We start from the raw sequence: 20,081 nt of genomic DNA, 5'->3' as shown, positions 1-20,081 counted from the left end.
GAGGGATGCCAAATTGCCTGGGAGCCATAGACTGTACTCATATTCCGCTGATACCACCACATAATAGGGAGGAGCAATTCCGCAACAGGAAAAGCTACCACTCGTTAAATGTGCAAGTGGTGGTAGACTCCCACCAGCGCATTATGAGTATCAGATCTGGGTTTCCCGGAAGTTGCCACGACAGCCATATCCTGCGGCAGTCAGCTCTCTTTGAACGATTCGAAAGAAGACAAATGCCAGAGGGCTGGCTGGTGGGTAAGCAAATTTAATTTTCTTTATTTTTTAAATTAATTACCGTAATTGTTAAATATTACTTATGATATTTTCGTTTGTTATTATAGGAGACGCAGGATATGGATGTCGATCTTGGTTGCTGACGCCTCTGTCGAATCCCCAGACTGTGGCCGAGGTTAGATATAATAGTGCACATATCCGTACCCGTGCAGTTATCGAGAGGACATTTGGAATGTGGAAATCCACATTCCGATGCCTATCGAAAACTGGGGGTTTTTTACAGCACTCTCCGGAACTGGTGTCAGATATCATTATTGTATGTGCAATTCTACACAATCTTGCTCTTGCAAACAATGTAGACTTGCACATCAATGATGATCTGCCACCAGAAATACCGGCACTCCCGGCTGCCTCTGAAGATTCCTCAGACCTAGGGAATCGTGTCCGTCAGAGACTTATTCAGAACCATTTCATGGTAATTATGTAATAATTTACATCTAAATGTATATGTTGTTGTAATGTGCTCTGTTTTTTTAAGCATAATTTGATGTTATGTCTTCTAGGATCTACAAAGAAGGACGACTAATTAGTTTAATGTTTGTGATCCTATCCTGTTCAAGTGGACACCTGCCATTTTATATGTAAGTCTAATATTTACAATGATTTCTTTTTCATTTTTTACTTGAGGATGTAGAAGAGGCAGGGCTTAGCCGTTCTCTGTGTGTCTATGGACACACAGAGGTGGCTTGGGAGCAAGCACACATGGGTGACCCCATAGCAATTGATTAGCTATAGGTGCACTTAGTGGGGGGGAGGGCCCAGAAGTGCAAGTGGGGTACCCCACAAGAGGAGTATCATGGCTGATATGTGCAAAATCACACATAGCAGGTTAGTATTACATTTTAGTAGTGAACTTTAGTCTGCACTCCTATGACCCGCATTCACTTGACAACATGCCATAGTCACTGTGCCATTCCATACTTTGGCGTTATCCCAACTTCTTTGTCGGAATCCACCAAGATTCAGTAGCAACAGCTGGCTTATTCTCAGTAAGAGACTGAACCAGCTTCTCATGACCAATCCACTGCTTGGTGCTCAAGTGAGAGCTCGAGGGGCAGAGCAAAGAGCTGATAACTGACAGTCAACACTCTCTGCACACACAAGAGTGAGAACTGTAAGATCAACAGTCTTTGCTCACTCAGTTCTCATTCTTTTAAGTGTCAGGGGACAGATGCCTCATTGGACCAATGATGCATCCACCAATGTGATTCTGATTATCCTTTTTTTAAATTGTAAACTTTTGTTTTCATAGGCCCCCTTGTAATTTTGATATATATATCTTTTTAGGCCCCCATATCCTCCCCCATATCCTCCCCCATATTTATCCTCACTGCCTTGGAGGGGGCAGGGAGAGGGTAGGACGAGTGCCCCCAGATTACCTACAGGATAATGAACCGTCTGTATTAGGAAGTCTTGTCTCCTGGGCTGCCATAATTGACTGTCCTGTCTATAATAGAAGGCAGGACTTTGTATTAGAGAGGACTCCTAGTAACCAGGGGATTCTCTTGTATGTAATTTGTCAGTGCTTGTCCCGCCACCTCCCTGTCCCCTCTGAGGCCACAGATGGGAATTGATCAGGCTGCACTGATGCCAATGGTAAGCCTACATTCATGGTAATGTTGAGGCTGCATTTATGTCAATGGTGAGGCTGCAGATGAGCACTGATTAGACTGCATTGATAGGCACTAACCCTTATTTTGCCAAACACTTCTTTCTTTAAAAATTAAGTTATCATTTCTCAAACTTCCCTCTTAAAGTGAAGGTACATGTTTTAATACGCTTCAGTATATCCAGATAACATGCCCAAGCTCATCCTTCGTCCTGAGTGTTGCTTGTGGATTCCGTGGAAGCCTTAAAAGATATATATCAAAAAAGCACGCCCAAGTTCATCTCTGCACCACACACAGCCATAAAAGAAACAGAATTCTTGTTGGGCAGTGTATTAGTGCTTGTACGAACACACTTACGAAATGGTTCAAAGAATTTCAGGCAAAATTGTTGGCCCTCGCACATGTTCACTTTATTATATTTGGACCTATTTTAAAACTATTTTGGACACCCCTGCTCTATAGCCTCTATATGGATCCCAAAAATATATATTTTGCGTCCATCCGGAGGCTAGATCACCGGCTGGATTAGCCTCTTCAGTTGACAATTAATAAGCAATGAATTGTGATGTCAATATTAATTTCTTGACCATGGAGCTTGTGGGGAACAGATGATATATCTAAAGGAGGTTTCAATAGGCAGAAGAGTACATATGTCATTTTTATAATAAAATATTTTCCATTAATGTTAATATGATGTTTAATTTACAGATGCAGAGCAGTTGAGGAAGATGGCAACCTCAGAACCCAGGCACATCAGCCACAGCAAGAAGGAGGACCCTTTACTGCCTGCACCTACAGGGCTTTCCTGGCTGATGCCCATTGCTCCCCTCACTAAGCTTCGAAGCAGTCGCATCGATTTTCGCAAAATCCCGGAGTTGCTTTTACGTACACGTTGTACTGTTTTTGAACACTAATTGTTAGCACTGGCTGCTTAGAAATATGTTTCTAGACCCCCTGGCACAACTTACCCGATACCTCAGAATAAAGTTGATGGACTAATCCCGGCGCAGGAAATATTACTGTTGTTAAAGACTCTTCAGCCTGGCAAGACCCCTGGGCCCGATGGCATCCCAGCAGAATTAGACAAAATGTATGCTGCTGTCTTTAAGCTAAAAACAATTTGTGATGTCTATAAAATTCAAATAAATGTTATTTTGATGATTTAAAAAAAAAAAAAGACAAAAATTATTACCTTCAAATTATTTTAATAGTAAATAAAATAAAACAATTTTTTAAACAAAAATGCAAATTTTTTAACTTAATAGTGCAAATTTCAAAAACAGACAAAAAACAAACAAACAAACTTGAAATAGAATTTAGGTATTTTGTGATTGGTCAGTAGTGGGCAGCTGCTGAGAAATTGACCCCACAAGATAGAAGAGGGCAGATGACATTTTTTTTTGTTCCTCTACCATTTCTTTTAAAATGGCTTCCTGAGATTCATTGTGTCTTCTTAGCTCTGTTATCAGAGAATTGTGAAAACTTCGCTGTTCTTCCAGGACCTGATCATGCTGCTGCTGTCTCTCTCTTAAATTTCCACTCATGGAATTAAGGGTATTAGCCAACAGCATCGATGCACTATTGGCTTCTTCTTGTCTTTGGGCCAAGAGCTCCCTTCTCCTTCTCCCTCTTGGGACCCGTATGGGACCTGGTGCTGGAATTGATGCCTGGTGCCTACCCTCCTCATTATCTGAAACACAATAAAAATAAAATTATGATACGTATTATTCAACAATAAATAATTTGATTTAATATCGGTATTATAAGGGTTTTTAGATTTACTAGTTGGTAATTCCTCTTCCATTATAACTCCTTGCTGTTCGTCACAAACAACAGGTGGTTCTGAAAAAAAAAATTTTTTTTTTTAAATAATCATCAGAAAATTATACAGTTGTAATGCTTGTAATTAATCTAAGATATAGTTACCCATATTGGACGGCCCAGCTTGAGTTTCATCTGAATGTTGAATTTCAACAGGAATAAAAAAAGAGAAGAAAATACAATCAACTAAAATAGATTATAAAGGTGACATTTTTTTTTTAAATAGCAAGAATCTCTCTACTTCCCTGCACTGTACAATGGAACTGCACAGAGCGGACGTGAACTTCCTATTCTTATTCAACACACCCCCCACTGGTGCTCCTGGCCCCTCCTGTCTGTGCCCCCACAGAAAGCCGCTTCCCATGAGTTCACTTCTGAGTGCTTGCTCCCAAGCCCTGCTGCTACATCTATTACACAGACAGTAGATTTTGCCCCCAACTTCATTGGCTCCCAGTGCCCCAGCATAGCCATCGTGTCCCAGAGGTGAGGGGAGACAAGACCTGCAGACGTGCACAGCGCAGTATTGAATGATGGCTCAGGTAAGTAAAAGGGGACAGGTGAGTTGGGATGACGATGTCTAAACATGTTTTACCTGAATGCAAGGAATGTACTCAAGAGGAGGTCCAGCCTCCCCATGAAAAATGAAAAAGTCAGCGGCAACAAATACTGCAGCTTTTGACTTTTAATATATGGATACTTACCTGTACAGGGAGCCCGTGCTGTCGGCACCGCAGCCAATCTTCGGATCATCTCTCAGGTGCAGCTGTCACCATTCCTGTTAAGGGAACCTGGCAGCGAAGCCTTTAGGCTTCACAGCCGGTCCCCTATTGCTCATGAGCACTGTGCTTTCAGATTGGTCCGGTGATGAAGGCAGGAGGAGAGGGGCGGCCCTGTCTCCCAAAAGTGGGAAACGGTACCTGTCAAAAACATGTACCTGCTCCACCTCCCCCTGAAAGGTGTCAAATGTGGCACCAGGGGGGTAGACAGATAGACGGAATTTCCACTTTTGAGTGGAACTGCACTTTAAAGTAAAAATTGTCTATGCTTTAAAACCACTTAAACATCTTCATATTGTAGCACAGCTATGGTATTTTTGACATAGATTAGCATTCATCTTCATGACGGCATTTTTTACTTACCATTGATGCTACCACAATTCTCCTCATTTTCCGTTTGAAAAGTGATTTGCGTGCTATCTGTAAAACACAACAATCAGAGAAAATGTAATTAGGTTCACAATAATCAGAATATAAATCACTTTATTATAATATTTATAATAAGGCACCACTAAAAGATGTGGACAATAACTCCCTATGTATGGGGCCATCTGTGGGACAAAGATACATTATATATATACATAGTACATAGATAATACATACATATATACATAGACAATATCGATTAATGCCATGTAACACTATCCCCCTCCCCCCCCAAGGGAGCCACATTACGGAACAGCTCAGCAGATGAGATCGGTGTCATAACGTTTTGTTCCTTAGCACAGTGGCTCCCGTAGAGAACTGACAGCTTTTTGGGCTCAATCCACTGGGTTGAATGTGGAAAACTGTACCAGGCTAAAGATAACAGCCCTCTCAGCCAGCCTTCAGCAGATAGCAGGTTCAGCAGGCTGAGAGACAGCAGTGGGAACCATTGAATCCTGCTGCTGTAAATCAAGCTGTAGCCGTTTCCTTTCCTGATCCATTTGGATCAAGGATCGTGACGATCCGTTGCACCCCTACTGAAAAGTGATACCAACTGCACTCCACCTCTTATCCCAGCTAGCAGTCTCCAGAGTGGTGACAGCAGAAGGAAATAGGTGATCTTTAGTTCAGTGTAAAGCAATACACTGGGCATAATAGTACAGGCTGCCATAGTTGGTGGGTGTAGCACCTGCCAAGCATGACCCATTCAAGTGAATGAGGCCACTCTGCAAGTGCCCTTCCACCTTTTGCAGTACAACAAACAAGGTGTTAAAGAAGGCAGCATGGTGTTGCTTTGTCAGCACATGCTTTAACCCCTTGCACCCTGCAGAAGCATGCAGTTGCGAGGCGCTTGCAGAGTGGCCCCATTTACTGGAATGGGTTGCGATGGGCAGGCAGTAGCAACCAACCAAAGTTACAGGAGCTGCACTATTTGTACACCTTTTCATGCTGCCTCAGCAGCTAAAGGGGGTAGAGATTGGGGGTGATAAAACCATGACTCAACTGCAGGGTTTTACCACCCACAAACATTGTGTAAACAACCCTTAAGGGTGCCACTGCCGAATGCAACTAAGGGCCCATTCACAAGTGCAGCAGGCACTGCTACTCCTCTGAAAAGCAATCAAAGTGTGTTTGACAGGCAATGAAGAGGTGATATGTTGCCTCCTCTCCGCCAGATTTAAATCCATAAGTGCCGTGTAATGCACGCAATTGCAACAGGGTAGTACGGCAATTAGAGGAGGTGGGAGGAGGCGACACTGCGCCCGGTTATCTTTGACTTTTCCTATGTTGTTCAGGTACAAATACTGTAGCTGTTGACCTATACTATTAGGGCACTTACCTGTCCATGGAGCCAACAATGTCGGCACCCAAAGCCGATCTTAGGATCAACTCCTGGGTGCTGCTGCCACCATTCCTTGTAAGGAAACCCGGCCTTTTGGCTTCACAGCTGGTTAACTACTGCGCATGCACAAAGCGCAGTGTGCTTTCTAATTGGCCCAGCAGTGGGGGAATAAGATACCTGCCCTTTACAGCATCTGACCAAGCACATATTGCTTGGTTTGAGGTTTCCCTGTCTGAACCATGCAGGAAAAGGAGGATGGGAAACCATAAGTGACAAGATTCTGTATCTTCATGAAACAGGAAAAATTGAGGCATGTTGGGCCTTGGTCTCCCACCACTATCCATCCGAGGTTTGAAATCATGATGGTTCAGCTGAACTTACACGATTTAAAACCCGCATTGCAGTCCGACTTTGAGGGCAATTTGAGAGAGATCTGTGCGGGTTGCTGCACTGATGTCTATTCAAATCGCCAACGAAATCACCAAAAGTAGTGCAGGAACTACTTTTGGGAATCGGTGCGGTGCTACAAAGTCAGCATCGCAACAATTAGGACAGTGTCACTGCCAGCAATAGGCTGTAATTTGTCATGCGATTTTACATGTCAAAAAATCGCATGTCAAATTGGCCTGATGTGAAAGGGGGCAAAGTGAGCAGTTGTGGTCCCGGGTTCACTTTCAATTTATAGCTGGGTATTTGCTGAACAAAACCAGCATAGGGTGATTACTGCTACTGCTCAAAGCGGTCCTGTACTGGCACCCAAAATCTGCTGTGTCCAGTGGACACAGTGGTCATGGGAGGGGCGTGCTGCACACCATAATGGGTGCACAATGTGCTATTAAACAGGAGCAGGCTGGATGACGTGCCTATACGTGATTCAGCCTGCTCATGTCGCCGGCCCACAGTAAATGATCTGTGAGTGGGAGACAAGCGGTTAAAAAAATTAATGAAAAAAACTACTTACCATCGTCATCAAATAGGAGCAAGGTCTCATTGCCCTGATTCAAATCTTCGGCCACATTTTCATCGGTGGTAGCAGATGGTTCTCCTAACACTGTGAATAAAAAGTTTCAATTAATTAAAAAACAAAGAAAAAAAAATATCTTGAATTTAATTTAAAAAAAAAAATTACTTACTATGAACATCGGAATCATGCTCTCCTGGCACACCGCTGACAACGTCAGGCCCGAGGCATCCCTTTAATTCCTCTTCATAACAGGAGAAGGTTATATTTGCTGGAGGTCCTCCACCTGTGCCACGTTGGTGCCTTGCAATATAGGCAAGTTTTTTTTTTACCTGCTGTCTAATGTCATTAATTCGCCGCCTGCATGTATCGACGTTGCGGGCAATTTCTCCTGCGGCATTGACCTCCTGGACAATGGCTTGCCATATATCTCCTTTCCTGGAATAGGATAGTTTTCTAGACTGGGAACCATATAGTTGGTCCCAGTGGCTCACCACCCTGGACACCAAAATACAATTCTGCCCATGGCTGAACTTTGCTGTTCTTTTTTTTTTCAAAGCCTCCATACTTCTTAACTTCTTTACTCTCCAATCACTAACCCCTCAAATGATTAAAATATTATTTTTCACTTAGCTTTTACTAGAGTGTACCATGTTTCTATTATTGGGTGATTTTGATTGACAGTAGATATATATTTATTGAATCAATATGTTCTAATTTAGGTTTATATATATATATATATATTTTAAAATCAATAAATTTTAAATCAAAAAATTTTTTGGATCATCTTTTATATTTTATATATATTATTTATTTATTTATATATATATTTGGCACCCAAACAGATGGTTTGAACCCGTGGACAGGTCAATTATATTATAGAGGGGAATCTCATTTCACTTTTTTAATTTATTCTTTAATTTTTTAGCCATTATTTGTATTTACATATTTTTATTTTTATTATTAATTTATCTTACAATTGAATTTAAAATGTCATTAACAGTGTACAGATGCGTGACAGATACAGGATCAACCATTTGATATATACACTGTTCATGGGAATAAAAGCACATGTGTAATTATTATGTAAAATGTTAATATTAGTTACGTTTTATAATAAAGGGGGGTGTATATTTGTGTGTGCTGGACTTTAAAGTTTATTTTTTTTATTTTATGAATGAGTGTTGTGATTGATGCTTTACTTTCACTTTGTTCTTCTTTAATCGTAGTCTCGGGATTTCTCCCGAGACTTCAGCCTCGCATTCACAGCGAGAGCGTTCTGAACGTTTGTAGATCTCTTCTCTTCACATGAAGATAAGCGATCTACACAGGGTAATATACCGGCACACTCATGTGAACCATGTTCACAGAGAATGCCGGCGATCTCTGCAGTGATGATTAATCACTGTTACATAAACGGACACCTAAGTATTTTCATAATGCTACCAGAGCTTCCCAAATTAGCAAACCTCTTGAGTAAAAGGAAAGCAGGCATATGATAAAATCTACTGCCTGAGCAATTATTGCCAGGCAAACTCGGTTGGAAAAGGAGTGGTAACCCTAATGAGACCCTGTCAACAACTTTGTAATTGTAGGTAAAAGCTCCAAAAAATTAAGCATTTGAAATTCTTACTATTTATGTAACAGAGTGACAGCTCTGAGTCTGCTGGGGCTGCTAAAATCATATCCAATTTGTTGGCCCCTACCAGCAGCATGATAAATCCAAACAGTCAGCATTTCTTTTGTAGATAGTCAGTACTTTGGTTCACTGCTACAAACCTTTTTGTTTGCTAGGAGTTAAACCAGCCAACACATATCAAGCATGTATAGTTTGGATTTATTACTTGTTTTTTTTCTTGGCAAGGCCTATACTCTTGGGACTATGTATACAGTATGTGATGAGGTTCAGGAGAGTTGTCTATTTCAAGTTCCTCTTCAATATTTTTATAGAAACTACTGAAGGTTTTGACAGCACTATGAGAAGGTGTAAAGGTACAACCTGACAATTGATGGTACCTACATCCAGGGATTGCTTTAGTATTAGTTTAATATAATGTCAGGCTAAAAGTTTACTTTAAGACCCCTTTCACACTGGGGCGTTTTTCAGGTGCTTTAGCGTTAAAAATGGCGCCTGTAAAGCGATTGAAAGAAGCCTCATCTGCAATCCCAATGTGAAAGCCCGAGTGCTTTCATACTGAGATCCCTTTCACACTGGGGCATTTTTCAGGTGCTTTAGCTTTAAAAAAAGCACCTGTAAAGCACCTGAAAGAAGTCGCAACTGCAATGCCAATGTAAAAGCCCAAGTGCTTTCACACTGAGGAGCTGCGCTGGCAGGGCATCAAAAAAAAAAGTCCTGCAAGCAGCTTCTTTGCAGTGCTTTTGGAGCGGTGAATACACTGCTCCTAAAGCGTCTCTTCCCATTGAAATCAATGAGAAGCGCCTGCAAAACGCCTGAAAAGCGCCTGAAAAAACGCTTTTGGCAGCAGTGCTTTGTGGACGCTTTTAACCCTTTATTTGGCCAATAGCAGGGGTTAAAAGCGCCCCAATAACGCTCGAAAAACGCTGGTAAAGCGCTGCTAGTTTAAGCAGCGCTTTACGATTGTTTTTCGGGTGCTGACATTATGAAAGGGCTCGTAAAACACTTGGGCTTTCACATTGGGATTGCAGATAAGGGCTTCATTCAAGCGCTTTACAGGCGCTTTTTTAACGCTAAAGCGCCTGAAAAACGCCCGTGTGAAAGGGGTCTAAGGATTCCTCAACTCTGAGATAACCTTTTCTTTAAAGCGCATTTCAGCTTAAAAAGACAAATCCTCATATCGATTCCCCTTTGTCTTCTAAGTAGGCAAACAACAGCAGACTATGGACTACTTGATGTCACTATTACACCACAAAAGGGGTTTTGTAAAGGAATCAAGTTACACATCCCTCTTTTTCAACTGTGCTGGAAATGTGAAAAATCTATTCAAAAAGCAGTTGTTAATCTGTCCACACAAAGGATACATTTGCGAATGCTTTACAGCATGTTACAGATAGCTGTTCAGTTTCCAGTGAAATTAAACTAAATACTACTATTAATGTTATCACTCATATTTGTTAGCTTGATTTGTATTTTAGCTGTTTTTGTTTCTCAGTGACAAATGTTTACTGAATACGATTAAATCATGAATTTACATTTGCAGTCTTCATTCACATTAAATGGATACATTTTCTGTGGGTGTATTTTAGACCAAAGTAGACCTAAACCCTGCCCTTCGGCCACAAGATTCTACATGAAAAGTCTGTTCATCTGGTTAGATCTTTCAGATATGAGTAGACCCTGAGGTAACGTAGTCAGATATCATTCATATGTTGGATTCCCATCATGTTTAGACCTTTCTCTATGTATTTTATCTCACAGTTCATTCCATCATTGTATTTTAACCCTTGAAGTTAATATCATATATCAGTGGTGACCTGGGCTGGGAAATCTCAGCTTCTTGCAGGGGGTGTCAAATGGCTATACAATGTGATACACACTGGAATTACCAGTGCCACTAGCCAGCTATTTCTCATCCTTGAGGAGCTGTTTTCCAAAGTAAATTTATACTCTGATAACATACGTTGTTTTGTGCCTTCTTCTTCCATACATCTGTATTCTCCAGGGGCTATGATATTGTCAAAGAGCAAGTCGCATTTGCCATTGTGTGGGGTGCAACTTTCCTTGAGGTTGTCACCGTACGTCCACCAGTAAGTAGCTTGCTTTGACTCTGCTGGGCATGTTAAATAATAGACAGATGGTGGTAGCACTTTATTTTCATTTGAGCGTGGGGACAGACTTCCTCTTTGAGCCAAAGTTTCGGACTCTAGTTCAAAAAAAGATACATTGTGGTTAAATTTAAAGAGACTCTACAATGACATAACTAAAACAAAGCATTAGTCACTGCTAGAGGGAAATGTGAATGCTATGCCCCCTTCTTGCCTGTGCCCACGGCACTTAAAACCCCTGAAAGTATTGAATCAAGATTGGCCAAGACTGACAGAACTCCTAACTCTGGCAAAGAGCTGGTAAAATTGAAGAGCCAATAAGCGCTAAACCTTAAAAAAAAGAGCTGTATTAAAAAACATACATCTTAGATTTAATTACAAGTGGTAATGTCAGCTATGGTGCTCCCATCCAACAAAACTGAGTGAAAAAGTAAAACATAGGTGTTCACGTCAAGATAGCTTTTCACCAAGTATAATCTGGTGAAAAGTTAGCATTCATGAAGCTTGACATTGTGCCTGTTCTGTTAAAAATGTGACAATGTTTTTTTTTTTTTCAATAAATTGCCTGATGGCCTATTTTGATATATAGAAGTCTATTATAATAATACTAGTCATAGCAGAAGGGCTGCAATTGCTTGTGCTAGGTTAATACCAGGTCACTGGACTAAATTCGTGCAAATTTGAGTGCGACTTAGATGCAAATTTTGTGCAACTTTACACTCTGACAGTCAACATGCAAGAAAGTTGCATGACAGTAGTGCAGGGACATTTTCAAAGTTGCTGCAACTTTAATTTGCATAGATTTGAGCGGGTGCCAATCAATGGGATGTGACTTTGTGTCCAAAGTCACTTGACAAGTCGCACTAGTGTGAATTGTACCTTTACTCCATTAATTTACTCCAACATAAGTAAAGAAAAATCTTTAATTAAACGTTCAAAATAAAACATGTTTTTTTATCACATGTACAGCATTGACAAATTACACAAGGAAAGTTTAACATACTGTAAGGCTGCTTTAATTGTCCTCTTGGATTTGCTCCTGCAAAGCTCCAAAGTGTCAGCTAAACTTTAAAGGTACAAGTTGTTTGAAATGTACAGCATACCTATTATTTTACAAAACTAGCAAATACCCTCTAAGGTGACATTTGTCCTGGGCCAAGGAATCTCTTACACTCGGCCCACACTGAGGCGACCTGTCAGGAAACTTAGCCGCTTGACAAGTCGCACTCCATGCAGTGCAATGAAACTGCTCTAATCGGAGCGACTCAAGTCGCTTTGACTTAGAAAAAGGTTGCTGTACCGTTTGGGGATGACTTCAGATCGATTTGCATTCACTTCTATTACAGAAGTCGTTTGCAAGCCGAGCTGAAGTCGCGCTGTATGGGGTGGCTTCAGAGTCAGGCGACTTTGAAGCCACTCCAGTGTGAACTGGCACTTAAAGTGGTGCTGACCCTGGTTCACATGTTCCATTGGGTCCTCAAACATTTAGATATACTTTTTATTATTACTCTGTATTACTCTGTACATAAAAAGGTACTCACTTTGCTCACACAAGGTTTCCAGGGTCAAATCCTCTAATGGATTAGTCCTTCAAAAAAGGAAACAGGTACCATAAGTTCCTCCAGTTTAATAAACAATAAAAGAGTAAAAACAATTCTTAAAACAATAAAATAAAACACAAAACCCATAAAACTGATTTATCACCTCCCATTCTTAGGATGTACCCCACATTTCCTAGGGAACAAGTGGTTATTCAAGGCAGCCATGATCCTGGTATAATTTTTTAGATCCAGCGATCCTCTTTCCTGTAAAAGTGATCAAGCTTCTTTACAGCCACCCGATCACTTTTATAGGGCTTTAAAATGACCCTCCATTTCCACCATTCATGGGCTCTCTCATGCTATTCAGGAGCCTGGGACTGCTACATTCATTCGGGCTGGCTGTAGACAGTGGGGAAGAAGGAACAATTTTTCCTTGCCCTCTTCAATGATACATGAAGCTTGAAGTGGCGTGCATAATGGCATTTTCAGATTTGGTTGTTTACTTACTAGCCGCTACCAGCATCTGATCAAACCAATCTCAGTTTGGTCAGAAGTTTCTGAGGGCAGAGGAGAGATCAGGGGGGGTAATAGACCCATGATCTCTCAGTAAAGACTACCTGTCAGCTGTCACTGCCCATGCTACCACAAGAGATGTTGTTCATTCCTTGTGATGGTAATAAAGTGGATCCAAAACATTCTTAAAGAAACAGCGTAAAACAATGAAATAAAATGAATAACATTTTAAAAATATAAAGTGCCCTTGCCCCCTGTGCTCACATGCAAATGCGAACGAACATAAGTTCCACATGTATATGTAAGCGATGATTGCACTACGCATGTGAGGTATCACTGTGCACATCAAAGTGAGAGCAATACTTCAAGCACCAGACCTTTAACTCTAAACTGGTAACCTGTAAAGGCTTTTAAAGCGTTGCCTATGGAGATTTTTTAGGTAGTATAGTTTGCCGCCATTTCAATAGCGTGCAAAATTTTAAATCCTGACATGTTTGGGATCTATTTACTTGGCGTAACATCATCTTTTTTATTCTACCAAAAAATTGGGTATTGTATTGTGTTTGTGTGCTCTAAAATGCATTTAATTGTATTTTATTTCAGAAAATTTGCATTTGATAAGTGGCTGCACAAATATCATGCAACATAAAAAACGACAACAATCACCATTTTATTGTCTGGGGCCTCTGCTTTCAGAAAACATAGAAAGAACCCTCAAACAAAGTAATTTTCTAGCAAAAAAAATGCTGATTTTTAACACATATGAGAGAAATATCAGAGTTGGCCAGGACTGTAACTGGTTAATAATACAATAAAAAGAACAGCAATTCATGGTAGTAAAATTCACCTCTGTTCCCCTAAATGGGAAACTGGACTGCAGGAACATTTTACTTTGCCTTTGCTATCACCAAGGGCAAGGACACACACCACTTATCATATTTTGCCAGCCTTTTGCCGGAATGAACAGACTGCTCCAACAACAGCTAGTAAATCCTGCAGCAGTGACCACACACAGGATTTAAATAGTATAGTACAGTATAGTAGTACATGCACTACTTTTTGAAATGCCCGTCAACAGCATTACAGGGTACAGGTGCCCCAGGTTGACGTCATCTTGTGACGAAATCCATAGGGAGGAGCGGCGTGCTGATGTCATTGCGTTTGTGTAGGTCCCGGAAGGACAGGTTGCTACATATGAGCCAGCCGGATTATCAGTCCATGTTTTTAACTATCTTTGTAGGTGCAATTGTTTTTTACATTAAACCTTCATTGAAGATATTACGCTATGAAAGCCTTCTGTTTTTTAGGAACCTCTTCTGATTGGATCCTCTCCTGAGTGGCGGGTGCTCTTCAACCTGGTTCCACTGGAAGACAAAAGGCCTGGGCTGGGTATAAGTGCCACAAGCGGATTAGAACTTCCATAATAGGAGGTCACTTTTGAGCTAGTAAGCGGTCAATTTATAAGGTGGAGGTTTTTCTTTGGAATTTATACACTATTCAGGCGATTAGTGGTGCACCGTGGAACTGTCATTTTCATCACTGTGTGGACTGTCTTCTTACATTGCTGTTTTTTTCTATATTTCTTCACTATTTAGCACGACCCGTACACACGATCTGACTTTTTGACAACAAACATGCAAATTAGCTGTATTAAGGCAACATCCAACCACGTGTATGCTCCATCGGACAAACTTTTTCGGTTTTCATCGGACAAATGTTGGTTGTGCGAACAGACAAATTTTTCAACAACATAAGTCCAATGGAGCAGACAACAATACAGAAGTTGACCAAAGGTGGCGGTAAAGAGCAGAAAAACCACGTGATTTGGTGAAAGTTGGCTGAAAAAGTCAGAACGTGTGTATGCTTAAAAGTTCACGGGCAACACCCTTTGTACAGAAATTCACAGGAAAGTTTGTATAAAGTCCAATCGTATGTATGAGGCTTTACTGTGTCTCACAGAATACGTTGCTGTATATATGTTGATTTTTGGATAGTGCAGTATACAATATTTATACACTATTTATATATTTATATTTATATTTATACAGGGTACTTTTGTACCATACGATTTGGTGCGGGTAATAGCACTGCGTTTGGGGTGTCTCTAACTTTGCACTGACCCCTGCAGCAAATTGCAAGGGCAGAGCAACTGGAATGTGGTACAGGAAGCCTCATGGGAGCGTGGCTTTACCGCACTGCATTCTAGTATGTATGGGTCCTTAATCTAATCATTGGCACAGCTGCTAGCATTTATATTGCATTAGGATACACCAGAAAAGGTTAAACAAATTCATAACCTTTACTAACCGTATAACTCAGAAGCAGAAACAACAACAGCTGCTTCTTACAGATGTGACAAAAATAGCTAACTGTTAGTTCCTCTTATTTAGAAGTATAGTAGCAATGTAGCTTCGAACAGTTAATAGACTAAGACCATAGCAACTAAAAGGGTATTGCTCTAGAAAGAGGTTTCATTTAAGTGTGATGTTTTAATATGCCTAGGAAGAATAAATCAATCAAGAAAAAATGCAGCTCAGACTATTCTAAATCGATGAAAGAAAAGTGTTATATGAGCAGGCGACAATATACAGGATATGACACATACCTATTATTCAGAATAGACTGGCATTCGCCTTCATACCAGCCACAATATGGGTCTTTTGATAAGACACAATCTAAACAGCTTTTGTTATAAAGTCGGCAGTCATCAAGGCGGATTTTGGAAAATTCGTGGGCACTTCCTACATACAAAACGCGCTGCTGAAAAAAAAAATAAAAAAAAAACACACAAAAAACTGTGAGCAAATGAAACCAATGACATTTACTGTGCACTGAGCTAAGCAACTTTATCCGTCACATCCTGCAAGTTTCCTCTATTACTAATTATGCCATTTACAGTGTACTGTATATAAGTAATACAATATGAACAATAGTAATCAAGAAATGGGAGACTTGTGAGGTTACTGGGTTTCATGATGTGATGTGTAAAACTTCCAGAAAGAAAGAAGAATTATTCATGTGGTTTAGAAAGAGAATAACTGAGATGCATTTAAATACAGATTAAAATAACACAAAACTCTGTCATTTTGTGCAGTGGTCAGAATAAAAAAATGAATGGTAACAAAGAAGTATTAAAGACCAAATCCAGCTTGGGCCAAACACAATGAAAAGGATCAATCAGCAGCTCTGTAAAATAACAAAAGAAGCTCCAGCTGCTTCTGTTATCGGATTTAGGGTGTCCTTCAATCCAGAGATGCACTGCTCCACTTCTGGGATAAATGTCCACCATTATTAAGCATCAGGCTCTGGACTCAAGCCCAGAGTTGGGTTTAGTCAAACATGGTTTACATGTAAAATGTATACCACAGGTACATTTGATGTCTACACTATATTACCAAAAGTATTGGAACGCCTGCCTTTACATGTAAATTAACTTTAAATATTGAGTTGGTCCACCCTTTGCAGCTGTAAATATCATTGACTATCATTGACTCAGTCAGTCATCCCAGGCAGTATTGTGCCTTCTCCCAGTTTAGCACATCACTGGAGCTCTGGGCTGGCATACACAGTGCACTGTGGCTAGGTGCTCTATGGGTTTTTAAGAAAATGGCACCTGTGGCTAGTGAAAACCATAAACTAGACTGTAAAACTATAAAACAGGACAATGGGTTCAAGTCTTGACAAATGACAATTGAAGTTTCAGTCACTGCCACAAAGATTAAAGTGGTTGTAAACCCTTACAAACCACTTTGACCTACAGGTAAGCCTAGATTAAGGCTTACCTGTATGTCCAAGAAATATCTCCTAAACCTATACGGTTTAGGAGATATTTGCCCGAAGATAGGCACCGCTGTCAGCGGCGTGCAGGCGCACTGAGCGTGGCATCGTCGATGAAGTAGATGCCACGCGATGCCGCGCGTCTCGGCTCCCGTGCTTCGCCGAATGACAGCGGCGGGGCTGCGAGACCCCACCGAGAAGATGGATGCGCCGGACTACAGGGGACATCGGTGACTTCGCTGGCTCCTGTGTCAGGTAAGTGACACATAATGGGCTACTATGCGATGCATAGTAGTCCATTATGCTTTGCCTTTGCAGGGAATGAAAGAGGAAGTAAACTCATCAGGGTTTACTTCTTCTTTAAAGGTTCTGCAGAAATAACCTTTTACAACAAACTAATTCTTAATATCTAACTTTGTTTGCTAAAAACCCGCCCACCATACCTATTTTTGGCAACCATTACTATGGAACCCTTCCTTGCCTGGCAGACATTTTTTTTAGAAGTCCAACATCTAAATGTATTCTTATTTCTTTAAGGAAAACATATAACTTAGAATGCAACACCACTATTTATCTGTACCCATAAAACTATTAAAACTTTTAATTCATTATTTTGAACATTCCATCTAAGCAATAAAGCTGAAACTAAAACTCCCCTTTATTTCCTGTATTCATTTACAATAAGTATAGGGGAGGATGTGAATCAAATTAAACTGTTATGCCGCATTCACACGATCGGAAATGCAGCCAGCAAAACTCAGATGAGAGCTTTTTGTTGGAAAATGCGACCATGTGTATGCTCCATCAGTCTTTTGCTGGCGGAATTCCAGGCAGCAAAAGATTGAAAGCGCGTTCTCTATTTTTCGGTCAGGAAAAGTTCCTATCTGAAAATGTGATTGTCTATATGCAATTCAGACGCGCAAAAAATCACGCATGCTCGGAAACAATTTGACACATGCTCGGAAGCATTGAACTTCATTTTCTAGGCTCGTCGTAGTTTTGTACGTCACCGCGTTCTTGACGGTCTAAAGTTCAGAGAACTTTTGTGTGATAGTGTGCATGCAAGACAAGCTTGAGTGGAATTCCGTCGGAAAAACCATCCAAGATTTTTTGGACAGAAATTCCGCTACGGGGCATTAGACATCACTGAATAGCACAATCATTAAACAAACCATATCAATAATATAGTCCTATTCAAAAGTTAGCTCTTAAAATTGTTTATTGCCCCCTTTAGCATCAGTGCAGTCTTTATTTTCTCAAGTGGTAAAGCTGCCCAATCTTCTTGGTAAAAAGCCTCTAGGTCCTGTAAATTCTTTGGTTGCCTAGCATAAACTGCATGTTTGACATCTCTCTAAAGTGGCTTAGTGATGCTGTGGTTAGGAGATTGTGAGGGCCACTCTGGAACCTTAATTTCTTTCTGCTCCAGCCACTAAAGGGTCGACTTGGACTTTTATGGAGGGAGGGTTTGGTTAATTGTTATTGTGAAAAATCTAAGTGTGCCTTATAAATTCCCTGTGCTACTATAGCTCACACATACAAAACAGTATAGTCCCACCTTTATGTTTCAAGGTTGGGATAATGTTCTCTTCATTGGCTTTGTTGACTTCTTCGAAACATAGCATTTAAGGTTGTAAGCATAAAGTCCAATTTTGGCCCCATCATTCTACATGATTTTGTTTCAGAAGTTTTTGCAAGTATTTTATGTGAGCTGTATTGTGGTGATGGTGCACCAAAAAGGATACCATTTTAGAAATTCTGTTAGGGGTATGGAAATTTATGAACACATCTCTACTCTAAGATAAAGCACATTTGGGCTTTTGAGGAAAATATGTTTTGTAAAATAAAAATGTTTTGGGCAGTTTAACATTTGGGACAAGTATATCACACTGACCTTTTGCAGAAATCCAATGTACTAAAGCTTATGAAGCAGTCTGATATGCTGTACAAGACTGAGCTCACAGGATTAAATATCAGCTCCAGAGGTTGTAAACATTGATCCCTACATGTTATAAATCCAGTAAGGGTGTAACCAATATTTCATTGGAAATTCCTAAACATTCTGAGAACACCAACAAGTCTCTGACTGCTCACTTTGGTGCAATGGGCAATGACAACATTACAGGCATATATACGGTAGGAAGCGGGTTGTCACCCAAGATAAAATTCCTTATCTCATAATAGGTCTGGTTTATGTTAACCTCTAAGGCCGCGTACACACGCGCGGACTGTTGGCCCAACTTTGTCCGTCCAACAGTTTGAGCGAACAGTCCGCTCAAACTTAGCATGGACGGACATGGCCACACACGACGGACGAACAGTTTGCTGAAACCGTGCGCGATGACGTGAACGGCACGTACGACGGGACGAAAAATACGACGTCCTATACACTGCAATGCAACCTTCCGACGTGGAAATCCTTTCTGAGCATGCGCGAGACTTAGTTGGCCGAACAAGCCTACACACGAGCGAACAGTCCGCTGAAACAAGGTTTCAGCGGACAGTTTTTCGGAATTTCCGTAAGACCTTGTTCGGCCAACTGTCCGCTGAAACTGTCCGCTGAAGCCCCACACACGAGCGGACTGTCCGCCCAAACACTGTTCAGCGGACAAGGTTGGGCGAACAGTCCGCGCGTGTGTACGCGGCCTAATTCTTGTGCTATATTTCTGGCATCCAACATAGTTACATAGTTAGTCAGGTTGAAAAAAAGACACAAGTCCATCCAGTTCAACCACAAAAAATTAAAATAAAAAATGAATAATAATAAGAATAATAATAATAATATCATACAATCCCATATACCCAATTCTATATCCACAGTTGATCCAGAGGAAGGCAACTTTACCTATAAATGTTAGTACCCAGTTATATTACGTACACTTAGGAAATAATCCAGACCCTTCTTAAAGCAATCCACTGAGCTGGCCAGAACCACCTCTGCAGGGCGTCTATTCCACATTTTCACAGCTCTTACTGTGAAGAAACCTTTCTGTATTTGGAGATGAAATCTCTTTTCCTCTAGATGTAAAGAGTGCCCCCTTGTCCTCTTTGTTGACTGTAAAGTGAATAATTCGACACCAAGTTCACTATATGGACCCCTTATATATTTGTACATGTTGATCATATCCTCCCTTAATCTCCTCTTATCAAGAGTGAATAAATTCAGTTCCTCTAATCTTTCCTCACAGCTGAGTTCCTCCATGCCTCTTATCAGTTTGGTAGCCCTTCTCTGCATTTTCTCCAGTTCCCCGATATCCTTTTTGAGAAGTGGTGCCCAAA

At 40.7% G+C, this 20,081-nt stretch overlaps 2 protein-coding genes across 6 annotated transcripts in view; both read right to left on the bottom strand.

The window, feature by feature from the left end:
- SEMA7A (semaphorin 7A (JohnMiltonHagen blood group)) overlaps positions 1-20,081 on the bottom strand; it is a 72,127-nt gene that overhangs the window by 8,189 nt on the left and 43,857 nt on the right. For 3 of the 4 annotated variants that reach the window (XM_077470898.1, XM_077470899.1, XM_077470901.1), the window contains exons 12-14: positions 15,634-15,788; positions 12,516-12,562; positions 8,655-11,072 (exon numbers count right to left, since the gene is read on the bottom strand). In XM_077470898.1, coding sequence (XP_077327024.1) covers positions 10,699-11,072; positions 12,516-12,562; positions 15,634-15,788 — 576 coding nt within the window. In that variant the 3' untranslated portion in view covers positions 8,655-10,698. The remainder of the gene's footprint in view (positions 1-8,654; positions 11,073-12,515; positions 12,563-15,633; positions 15,789-20,081) is intronic. The other variant, XM_077470900.1, reaches the window with a different exon arrangement.
- On the bottom strand, positions 3,099-8,648 carry LOC143961590 (uncharacterized). 2 transcript variants are annotated; one of them, XM_077470902.1, is made up of 6 exons: positions 7,403-8,648; positions 7,231-7,320; positions 4,865-4,921; positions 3,831-3,860; positions 3,687-3,746; positions 3,099-3,594 (listed from the first exon to the last, which is right to left on the bottom strand). In XM_077470902.1, exons 1-6 carry the CDS (start codon positions 7,794-7,796, stop codon positions 3,221-3,223), a joined length of 1,005 nt encoding a protein of 334 aa, XP_077327028.1. In that variant the 5' UTR covers positions 7,797-8,648; the 3' UTR covers positions 3,099-3,220. The 2 variants fall into 2 exon arrangements, with proteins under 2 accessions (XP_077327028.1, XP_077327029.1); XM_077470903.1 differs by lacking the exon at positions 3,687-3,746.

This window comes from Lithobates pipiens, unplaced genomic scaffold, assembly GCF_037356315.1.
Source record: "Lithobates pipiens isolate NorthernLeopardFrog02 unplaced genomic scaffold, aLitPip1_a1.2 Scaffold_8, whole genome shotgun sequence".
NCBI classification, from domain to species: Eukaryota; Metazoa; Chordata; class Amphibia; order Anura; family Ranidae; genus Lithobates; species Lithobates pipiens.
This window is presented reverse-complemented; position numbering and strand designations above follow the sequence as displayed.